The sequence below is a fragment of the Echinops telfairi genome, unplaced genomic scaffold (assembly GCF_000313985.2).
Source record: "Echinops telfairi isolate 266 unplaced genomic scaffold, ASM31398v2 ScPeMD7_25;HRSCAF=90, whole genome shotgun sequence".
NCBI classification, from domain to species: Eukaryota; Metazoa; Chordata; class Mammalia; order Afrosoricida; family Tenrecidae; genus Echinops; species Echinops telfairi.
The window spans coordinates 30,722,689-30,734,310 of NW_022103922.1; the positions used below are offsets into that span (position 1 = coordinate 30,722,689).

General features: G+C 44.6%; 1 protein-coding gene across 1 annotated transcript in view; it reads left to right on the forward strand.

The window, feature by feature from the left end:
• Positions 1–11,622, forward strand: part of ACO1 (aconitase 1) — a 30,313-nt gene that overhangs the window by 3,355 nt on the left and 15,336 nt on the right. The window contains exons 3-7 of the mRNA XM_030885348.2: positions 962–1,099; positions 7,812–7,881; positions 8,010–8,193; positions 9,641–9,780; positions 10,575–10,746. Of these exons, the coding sequence (XP_030741208.2) occupies positions 962–1,099; positions 7,812–7,881; positions 8,010–8,193; positions 9,641–9,780; positions 10,575–10,746 (704 nt within the window). The remainder of the gene's footprint in view (positions 1–961; positions 1,100–7,811; positions 7,882–8,009; positions 8,194–9,640; positions 9,781–10,574; positions 10,747–11,622) is intronic.

Consider the following 11,622-nt stretch of genomic DNA (forward strand, 5'->3'; position numbering starts at 1 on the left):
ACCACCCAAATCACCAGCGTGACCATGTAATTTATTATCCAGTATTTGGAAGCAAAACCAAAGAGGCTGAGGCAGCAGAGCCCAATGCTCTCTCAGCGTGTTTTTCTCCCACAGCAACGCCTGTCACTCCTGGAGCCCAGACTCGAGTAGCTGTCCTTGGACAGTGGCGTGCGTCCAAAACGAAATGCTCCCAGCACTTGCAGTCCTCGCCATCGGGGAGATGCCTGCCTACATTCTTTGGGAACCCACAGGTTCCCAGCCTACCATAAAATTTCCCATCACCCCGTTGGCAATTAAAAATGTTGTAATCTAGCTCATAATCTAAGATAAGCATCTGCTTGTACAGCCCCCTGAATATTTAGGGGTGTGTGTGCAGAGGACAGTGTGACCCACTTTGGAGAACACTGATCCAACCTGTTACTGTTAAGTCTCGATGCACTTCCTGCTATTCCCAGAATCCTTCTCCCCATCTCTGCCTCAGTGTTGAGATGCAGCCTTTCCATGATTGAATGATGCTCTTTCAGTGTTTTCTAGGCACCAAATTTTCTTTTACTAGTGGAAGACCACCTAAATTTATTCTCAAAGATGATAAGAATGTTTCCCTTGACATCAGTCTGATTGATGGATGATATTCGCTCTTTCATGCATGGTCTGACATTGAAGCCATGACCCATGTAACTGCCCCAGGCCTTTGTCAGCTCACTGTGTGAATGCAAAACATTCATCTCTGAAAAAGTCCCAGATCGCCCGTCCCCCCATAGTTTGGACTATAGCCAGTGATAAAATGCCGTAGGAGAATACCACTCTGTCATAGTTCTTCCCATCAGTGGATTCTTTTCCTCGCAGAAACATAGTTAGAAACATGGGCTTTAAAGCCAGCCATTGCCAATATTATCAATGAAGGCAAAAACTGAAAAATCCAATTACGAGACACTTTGTACTTCATTCTGCCTGTTCACAGGGGTGTGCCGGCCGTGGTTGACTTCGCTGCGATGCGGGACGCTGTGAAAAAGTTAGGTGGCGATCCGGAGAAAATCAACCCGGTGTGCCCCGCTGACCTTGTAATCGATCACTCCATCCAGGTGGATTTCCACAGAAGGTGAGGCAGTGTCTTCTGCTTGGTGGACAGTCTGGACTTCAGGATTTGTTTGGGGGGGTTGTTTTTCAATGTGTGTTTGTAGTTCAATGAAAGAATGAAGTCTTTGAAAGGTGTATTGTACAAAGTTAAAGTTAATGTCGATTTTCCACTGAAGACATAGATTAGGGGATAGACTTTTTTTTTTAATGGAATTGGTTTTTTCCTATTTACTTCTTGGTTGGGGATAGCCTGTGTTTAAATCCAGCTGAAAATCTGGTTGAAAATTCAATACCTGAAGTTTTTCCACGGGAGCTTTTGAACGACCTCCAGCATGTGACTGGCCTCCAGCAGTGGGTTTTGTCCCTCTCCACTGCGGCCGTACTCTTTGCTGTGATCAGAAGTAACTGCCTTGTATGTGCCTCTACCCACTGCTCCATGGGGGTCTCCCTAATGCCCAGCCTCCCCTTTGGCTTGGATCCTCTGTCTTCCGCGGCTTGGATCCTCTGTCTCCCTCTTCTCTTGTCAAAATCCTTCTCCTTCGAGGCCTGCTGAGATTTCCTGCCAGCAAGAAAGCCTACATCAAGCTCCCTGTTCTGGGAGATGCTGGAAAGTTTAGTGTCTGTAGCAGGTTTGTAGCCCTGGAAGGGAAGTTGTCACCTGAGTGGCACCAGGCGTGCTAGGGCTGAGCTCAGAGCAAACACTTAGCACACTCGACGGGAGACCTGGGCTTGATCCTTTGGTGGGAATGAGAATTTGGACAGCGACGTGAAGGTGCCTATAATACTGTTGTTGATTTTTGCACGCATCATGATGCCCTTGTATTTCTCTCTTCCTTTAACTGTGGTTTGTGTGAAAGTTTGCGGAGCAAATTCGTTTTCCATTCAGCGATCTGTACATATTTGGTTTTGCTATTGCCTCAGAAGGGAAAATTTTTATCCCTGTGGCTTGGAGGATAGTTGGGTGTAACTTTTATTCTCTCCCCTCGTTTCCGATGCCCAAGGCTTGGGTATTTAAAACATCTTCACAGAGAAAACCTTTGACAGTGAAGAAAACTGAACGGGAGACTGTGTCCTTCTGAACTATCTTTATAGGCCAGAAATCTTCATAAACTTTAAGAGGAAGTATTCATAGCAAAACGTATGCAGTACTGGTTGTCCAAGCCCATTGGAAAGATGACTTGGGGACTAGATGGACAAGTCATGGTTTATCTTCCTACGTTGACTTTAGTGGGTTTTTAATCCCTAAATATCATTCTTCCAAAGTCTTGGCTTTACATTGTGATATAGGGTTGAAGTGGTATCAGGATATGAAGCCTTGAAATACATATCCCTCCCCTTGCAGATAACACCAAAGAGCACACAGAAAACATTACACAATGGAATCCAAGTGAAACACTCCGCGAGTTAACAGGGCCTGGAAGAGGTGCTGGTGAGACTAAAATTGAGAGGGTAAAAATAGTAGCCTTTGCCCTTCCAATCACAATGGTATCGACTGGTCAGAATGCCATTTGTACTTCTCTCTTAAGAACAAGGTTTGCCCCAGGCAAAATAACGAATATTTCATTGTAGAATTGGGTTGTACAAATCAGCAATTGCTATCTAATGAAACCTAAAGCCTCAGTGGCAGACAAGAGCAAGAATTGTTTCTTAATGTGTTTACATTGGGAGGCCAGCTGACCCTTGTGCAAGGCTTTGCTCGCACTGTCCCGCACACCTGCAGTCAGCCTTATTCAGTGATGACTTGGGGGGCCCAGGCTGAAAGAGAGAGCTGTTATCTGGTGGTCACAGAGGCTCAAGGGAACAAGGGAGACCATGTGTAATCTCAAAGGGCTGGCTCAGGGCCTCTCATGTTCACAGTACCATTCATCACAGCAAGTCACCTAGCCTACAGTCAGTGTGGGGGTGGGGGTAGGAGCAGGCGAAGTACCTGGCATCCTTTCTAGAAGTAGCACAGCCGTAGTTGGGAAGGCAATCAGGAACTCCTAGCAGGCTGGCATCTTTGCCCAGAAATATAAGTTAATAAAGTTGTCTTCAAATCTCAATGAGAACAGAAATAACTATTCCATATACAAAATAATTGTGAGGGTAGAGGAAGCACTTCATGTGAATGAAAGTATTAGTGTCAGAAAAGTTTAATGGAAGAAATTCGAAGATTATGAAAGTATGAATGTGTCACGTGTCCGGATGAGAAAGAACCTTCATCGATGGACTGACTTCTAATAGAAGAGTATAACTAGCCAAAAATATTTGCAATTCATTTGAAAAGGTGCTAACGTCTTTAGTATAGAAAGAGTGAGTGTAACTCATTCGGGGATGAAGGAATGACCCAACAGGTGACGGGCAGAGGAAAGCAAATGACTTCCCTATAAAGGGACATGCACACAACACACCTTTCCAGCCTCCCAGGTAAAAAAAAAAGGAAATTAACCCTCTCAGATACCATGTTCTCTTATCAATACAGTTAAGATTAGAAAATAAACATATTAATTATAAAGGTGTCATGAGAGAGACACCTTTATGCGGTGCTAATTGGCTGCAAACCACAAGGAGAGCAGTTCAAATCTACCAGCTTCTCCATAAGAGAAAGAGGAGCTTTCTACTCCCCTAATGAGACGTCTCAGACCCACGGTGGCAGCTCTACCCTGTCCTGCCAGCTGCTATGATTCAGAGTGGACCCCATAGCAGTGAGCTGAGAAATAGCACTGCAAATTCGAAATAATAAAAGTGATACGTATTAAGACCACTAGAAAGAAAAATTTTCATTTCCAAGAATACCTTAATAGTTATCTGAAATTGGTGGGGGTGGGGGGCAAAAAACTAAGAAACTTTTTGGTCAATAATGTTTATGAAGGTATTATTTTATATAATTTATATCATTTACTTATCTTTCTACGTTAACTTTAGTGGGTTTTTAATCCCTAAATATCACCTTCCAAAGCCTCCGGGGTGAGAGCACAAAGAGTGAGGTCATGGAGGCCAGGCATGGACAGAGCGTCTCAAGAGGAGAGAGGCGGGCACCGGGGCCACAGGCTCCAGACAGTTCCTGAGGGAAATAATGGCCACATGGTCAGGCCTCAGCTTGCTGTCTCGGACAGCATGCTCCCAACGAGATAGAACGCTGTGCAGGGTTAAAGATGGGAGAGAGTGGTACCAAACTGCTCAGTGATTATCCTACGGGTGTTCACTGGCCTTGTTTCGACAATAGGAAGCTATTGTTTTGAGTAATAATGCCATTGAAGAAAATGAAGCAAACCCCACTAAAGAAAACAAAACAAAAAAGTTTTCGTTCGCTTGCTTCAGGACTCACAGTGTATTCTAAACAGAGTAATGTAGGAACTGGCCCATCTGAACTTCATCTTCCCAGTATCTAAACCAGATAAATTCAAGATGGAGAAGTTTGCTCTGTGCCCCGAATCCACCCTGTTCTTGGAACAAACAGAGTAGACGCTTGCCAGCTCTCCCTTCCCTTTGGACCCTAAGCCATCCTTAAGCAACGTGTTCCCACCCCACCCCCACTTTATCTCCTGAGCTTACCTGACACCAATGGTTCTCAACATGTGGGTTTTGACCCCTTTGGGGGTCAAACGACCCTTTCACAGGGGTCACGGACAACCATCAGAAAACACATATTTCCCAGAGTCTTAAGAACCGAGACACCGCTCCTCCATCTCAACCTAAGCACGGATGTTGGCTTTTCACACATACTGTTGCAAAATACAGCAATGTAGTTTACTGTTGTTATAAATATTTCACAATATATAATTACATACTGTTTTGTGATTAATCACTATGCTCTAATTATGTTCAATTTGTTAACAATGAAAATACATCCTGCATTTCAGATATTTACATTACAATTCATAATAGTAGCAAAATTACACTTATGAAGTAGCAACAAAAATAATCCTATGGTTGGGGGTCACCACAACATGAGGAACTGTATTAAAGGATCGCGGCATTAGGAAGGTTGAAAACCACTGCCTTAAATGTTTGGCTTAAATATATTTGAATTGAACACAGAGAGAGATTGAGATTATCTTACTTGATATAAGAATGCTCCTGAATTCTTACTTCTCAAGTTATAACAGTGGTCTCACAACCTCAGAGCACCATCTTTCTCGAGCTCACATTGATGTCGATGGGTGGACAAAGCACTACCAATGCAGACAGAACTTGGCTTGTTTTAATCTCTCAATTCTGTTGACTCAAAATTTAAAGAGCTTTTGGCTGCTAAGCAGTTAATGAATCTGGCTCCTCACCCCTTCAGCCCTTGACTTCCATCAACTGTGGTTTCAGAGGAGCATTTTTGTTAGTGCTGCAGCACTGAAGTTATTATTATGAAAACAGCGCAGAGATGAACTCTGATCCAGATTGATATCCAAATCTGGGACACACTCCCCCCTCCCCCTATTTAGAGAGGACTCTTCCAGAAGTGTTTTCATTGGTGATATTGTGTTTTTATTTCTTGGGTTTGGATTTTGTAATTTGACCTTTGGATCCCATCCCTCGTTTTTTGTAAGAAATTAATGTGGTATGGGTAAAGCCTCGTGGAACTGTCTGCTGTGGACTTGTTTCCAGAAATTAGCTAGAAAAAAAGAGGATAAATGTTCTCAGTTAAGTATTTATGAGCTCCTTGTCTTTGATATTGTATCAGTTGGCCTCAGACAAGTTTCAGGACTAGAGAGGATAAATCACACATTATTTTAAGGCTTCTCAAGAGTTATCTCAGAAATAACCTTTCCTATTTTTAGACTACAAGAATATCCTGAGCATTCCTGCCCAGATTCCAGGAGCGTGAAAACTCCCTCCCCCAGGCCTCTTAGTGAACTCATGGAGCACCAAGTGCAATTCTCAGGAACTTTGAACTGCGTCCAAATCCGAGGCCAAGTTATGTAACCGAGAAGAAATTTCCTCTAGAGTCAGTGAGGCCGTTCGGAGACCTTATGAAAAGCGCACTCTATTGGGCTAACTTGGGCAAATTCTGAGCGGTGGAAAAATCTGAATTCTAGGTCTGTTTATTCATGCCAATAACTAGAACGCGGCTGAATGAGCCAAGCTAACCATAGTGGGTGCTTTGGTTTTCATGAGCAGAAAGATATTTACCTGGAGTTACCATGATCATAAAGCAGCCTGAACATTTCTGCTTCTCCTGTGAATATATGTTGTTTATCCCCAACTGGATGAAGTGCCCCCTCCCGCCCATGCTTCGACCACGAGCAGCTCTGATGCCCTCTGTGGTGAGAGCGCAGAGAATAATCTCGCGGAGGCCAGGCATGTGAGAGAGGCAGGCACCAGGGCCACAGGCTACAGATAATTCCTGATGGAAATAATGGCCAAAGATCCTCCCCTTTTTCAACCTTTTAGGTTTTTTTCTTTAAGTGAAATCTAATTAGTGCTGTGTTCCAGTATTTATCCAAGAAACACTAATTTCAAAGAGAGATTGGTTAATGCATAATTTAATGCAGTTGGTCAAATGTAGTGAACACCGACTAGTTGCCTTTTTAATAAAAAAAGGCTTGGATGAAAAGCCTGCTAATCTACTTCCCTAAAAAACCCAAAAATCAACCATTTAACCCCCTATGGAGCACAGTTCTACTTGGACACACGCAGGAATGCTTGGGGTGGTCCCTCCACGAGGAGTTGTGATGGAATGAGTTCATCGTGTGTGTAAAGCACTTAGGGTCAATGATTTAAGGTTGTCCTTTAGCTGCTATTGTTGTTGTTACTGTTCGTGTCTGTAACTGCTGCCACGGGGAGGCAGTGTGGTAAAGGGACTAAGAATGTCCACTCTGGCATCAGCCTGCTTGGGTTTGAATTCCAGTTCTGCTACTTACCAGCTGTGTGATCCAGAGCAAATCCCTGAACCTCACTGTGTCTTTGTAAATGTGATCATTGCACCTAACTCACAAGGTGAATATGGAGACAGAGAAAATGAGTGTGAGTCAGAATGGAGACAGTTTGGGTTTAGGGATGTTAATAAATACCGTCTGACTTGGGGCTTAGCTATCACTTGATCACTCCTGTTAGGATGTGCAGTGATGAGTACCTTCTGTGTGCTGAGCCTGCAAAGCTGCGACTGACTGCCTCTGTCTTGGCCCAAAACAATGGCGTCCAGTTATAAAAATCCTAGAAAGCTTCTTGAGACCCTTCATTGCCAATGTCACTCTTAACGAAGGAGTTGACCTGGAGTAAGCCTTTGTGCATAATCTGGGGTTTACAGATCTTCTTGGGCAGCGCCATCCACTTCATAAACCTCTGACTCTAGACAGGAGGACACTGTAAGTGTGTAAATGCCTAGTTCTCTGTCATCAATAGTAACAGATTAAATGCCTGCCCAGACACGTTCGAGCTCAGACAGGCATTCTGAGGAGACCACAGAGAAGAAAGGGGCTCAGAAATAAGGTTTTTTGGTTTTGAAATCTAACTTGCGGTTCCCAAGAGGCCGGCGTCATGATTCAGTTTCGGTGGCATTCAGTTCGTGCTGCCTCCCCGTGGTGTTGCACATAGAGGCATTCTGGGCATCCCTGAACCAGGGGCTTGCTCTTTTCCTCTCGTTACCCCTTTTCTCAGATTGAGGAGTGGTTTTCCCACCTTCCTGGTGAATGCATACCTGCACCCAGCAACCCCAGCAGAGGCCATTGCTGTTTTGTGGATTATTCACCACTAAGAACTCAGCAACCTTTGGAACCCTGAAATTTATATATATTTATGTATTTCATTTTTCTCTCCGATAGGGCAGACAGTTTGCAGAAGAATCAAGACCTAGAATTTGAAAGAAATAGAGAACGATTTGAATTTTTAAAGGTATGAGCCAAGCTTGGTTCCATTGGTCGATTTTGTATGTGGGGTACAAAGGGGCAGGTTCCAGGAGATAGGCTGGGTAGAGTAATGCATCAAGTGTTCATAATTTTGCTTCTCTTTCTGAATCCTAGTGGGGTTCCCAGGCTTTTCGGAACATGAGGATAATCCCCCCTGGCTCGGGAATCATCCACCAGGTGAACTTGGAATACTTGGCAAGAGTGGTGTTTGATCAAGACGGGTATTATTATCCAGACAGCCTCGTAGGCACAGATTCACACACAACCATGATTGATGGTCTGGGCGTTCTCGGCTGGGGTGAGTGTTCTTCCGGCTTCCTTTTCCATCGATGCTGCCCTCGGGCCTGTATCTGAACTCACTTGGAGGTCACTGAATCTAGGGGAATGGATGTGTATGCCTGTGCGAAAATGAGGTTTATATGTCTGTTTTATTTATTCTCTATTTCCAAGATGCTCTATTTCTAAGTTACTACCTAAAAAAATATCTTACCCCCAAGTAGACACTCCTTACCTACTCTCCACATGCGGGCTCTATGTATTCCACTGCTTGGTGTAGTAACCATGTAAGGCTGGCAGTGATGAATGCCAAGGTGTGAGATGAAAATAATGTGGTGAAGGGGATGTGTCAACTTGGCTGGTCCATGATGCTTAGAGGTTTGGCAGGTTTTGTAATGATGTCATTTGATGGTTACGTAACGATGTGATTTGGCAGTAATGTTTTCATCGTCCATTTTGTGATAGGGTGTGGCCGTCCTTTTAAAAATTAATTTTGGGGGTATATACTTCACATATCATGAAATTTAACCATCTTCATCACAACCATGTTCAGAACATTTTCTTCTCATACTCATTTTTGTTAGCTCCCCATTTCCCCCAACCTCCCCTGCCCTGCCCCTCAGTAATTATTAACCCAGTTACTACAGATTTACCTAGCCTGGGTGTCATATACAGGAAATCACACAAGACCAACAACATTGACAAAACAAAACAGAAAAACCTCAATAGAAAAGAAAGCAGAAAATGTTTAAAATGGAAACAGCTTTAAAATGGGAAATCAAATGATAAGATATTTCACTGTCATCCATAGCATTCTGCACACCAAGTACTCTGATACCAGTCCCTCTTTCGGATGTGGATTTCATTATTTACCATCCTTGGATCACGCTGGCTGATGTGCTTCTTCCAAGTCGATGTAGTTGCCGCCTCACTTAGATGGCTGTTCGTTTGAAAACGATCCTTTAGGACCCCAGATGCTGTTCTTTCTGACAGCTGGGCACCACCTGGTTTCTTCACTACACTTTGCACCCTTATCCTCAGTGACCTCAACTGCCTCCATTTTTGCCTATTGATGATTTTTACACAACAACCTGCTTTTTGGAAGCAACACCTGAGGATAGTCAGAAGTGGGTGTATTATGTTTTTGAAAAATGAACTGGAATAACAGGCTAGGAACTTTTAGAATAAATGAGAATCACCCAAGAGTGCCTGTTCAAAATGGAGACCCTTGAACTTTACATCCTGTTTTGTGTGACACTGATACAGATGTTTGGGCCACCATACTTTGAGAAGCACTTGTTTAGAGTCCTATAGAGGGAACTAAAGAAAGGTAGTTACTTTCTAGAGAAACATAACTGTACTGATACAGCTTTGTGGCTGGATCCATACCGGGGATGGTGCTAAAATTACACATGCAGGATCGAGTGAGGGATGATGACAGCCTTCTTCCTCCGCTCCATGAATGGCAGGTGTAGGTGGTATCGAAGCTGAAGCTGTCATGCTGGGTCAGCCAATCAGCATGGTGCTTCCCCAGGTGATTGGCTACAAGCTGATGGGCAACCCCCACCCTCTGGTAACATCCACCGACATCGTGCTCACCATTACCAAGGTAAGCACACGCTGCCTCTTGTGTGGCCTGATGCACAAGTCACAGCAAGTCTAATGACTGGGCGAGAGGAAGCACACGATGCAGGCTGTGTGCCCGCGCTAGAGCCTCCAAGCGCCGGGAAACCATGGGATTGCCTTGAATGACCAGATAAGAAGATATTCTGTGATTTTCTCTTTTACTCATCTGTTGTGTACCTGTCTTTTTCTCTGAAAAAACAATTGTGAAATAATTCACATAAACAAAAATGAACACGACTTGCTCCTTAAATTGAACAGATATTAACGTTTTGTCACATCTACTGTAGAGCACTGTCTAGGTGTTTTTGGGGAAAAGCCTGTCATATTTAAGACTAAGGCTATTCTTACCATGTCTAGAACTTCCAGTGATCTCATTAGATTAAGTTTTTCACTTTGAAAAACGTTGAGTGGTGGTGTCGCTTGTGTGCTACTTTTTGTGTTTTATAAACGGTTTTCGGATGGAATGTTACATTGTCAGAACCTTTGGTGGCACTAGCAGCACAGAGAATTGGTATGTTTCATGTCCCCCAGCTGGCTTCAAGAGATTGCCTTCAGGGTGGCATTAATGCCTTTTCTTTCTAAGATTCAGTCCAGGATGCCACAGGGCAGTCGTGGGTATTATTTGGTATGCGTTTATCTTTCAAAGTCCCGTCAAAAGCCTTGGGCTGTTAGTCGTTTGCGCCTTACTCCCAGAGCTCATGTGGTCAGCATTGCAAGGTTCTGTGCTTTAAATCCTGGCTCTCAAGTCTCACGCTTGTCTGTTGTTTCCCGGCTCAGCATCTCCGCCAAGTTGGAGTCGTGGGCAAATTCGTGGAGTTCTTCGGACCAGGGGTGGCCCAGTTATCCATTGCTGACCGAGCAACCATTGCTAATATGTGTCCAGAGTATGGCGCCACCGCGGCCTTTTTCCCGGTTGACGAAGTTAGCATCAAGTACCTGATGCAGACAGGTAAGTGCAGAACAGCAGAGGCAGGGGCCCTTCCTAACCGGTCCGTAGATGACCAGAATCCGAGCACTGCCTTTGGCCTCTGCTCCTCACAGGGCACTGGGGCCACGTGTCCCTCCCCTTTATTCTGACCATGAAATCAGGCCAGTAGGTGGAAATCCGAAAGGTAGACGGTAGAAACGAGATGGTCCAGAGAAAGATCCCAGGTGGGTTCCCTCGTGCTAGCGAGCTAGGAGTTAGCGGCCTTCCGGAAGTGCCTGTGGGGCACCCACTGGCCCAGGGAGTCGGTGTGCTTCCCTCCTCTTCTTTATAAAGCTATTGGGAGATGGGGTGGTTCATCCAAAGGAGCGAAAACCGAGGATCGGAGAGGTGGGCGAGGTAAGTTAGCCAAAGCTCGTAACTAGTTGAGTTGGAATCCACAGCCACGGGGACGACCCTCGTGTGTCCCCACTCCAGGCGGGCCCAGAAGTGTGGTGATCCACATGGAAAGGCATGTCAAAGCATCTGTGGCTCTTTGACTCTAACTTTGGAAAGCTTACCTCTCCCCCTCCTCACATTTAGCTTAAAAATATCAAATGTTCCGCAGGCCTAGAGATAGTACTTGGCCACCTCTCCCCAGCAGTCTGACGAGGGCTGCACTGGGTGAACCATGATCAAATGGGAGAAGGGGGGGAACCTCAAATGTCTAAGAACAAACCCAAACACACTCACTGGACTAAGAGGGGAGGAGCCGGAGAGGCTTGTTACCTGAGATACTGTTTATGTATCTAATTGTGATTTGGATGAGAATTCGTAGAGCATCGGTTTCCACGGCCCAATGTGTCCCTGCGCATTTTGATTTGTGACGTTGTTTACAATCCCCACAATGTAGCCTCTCTC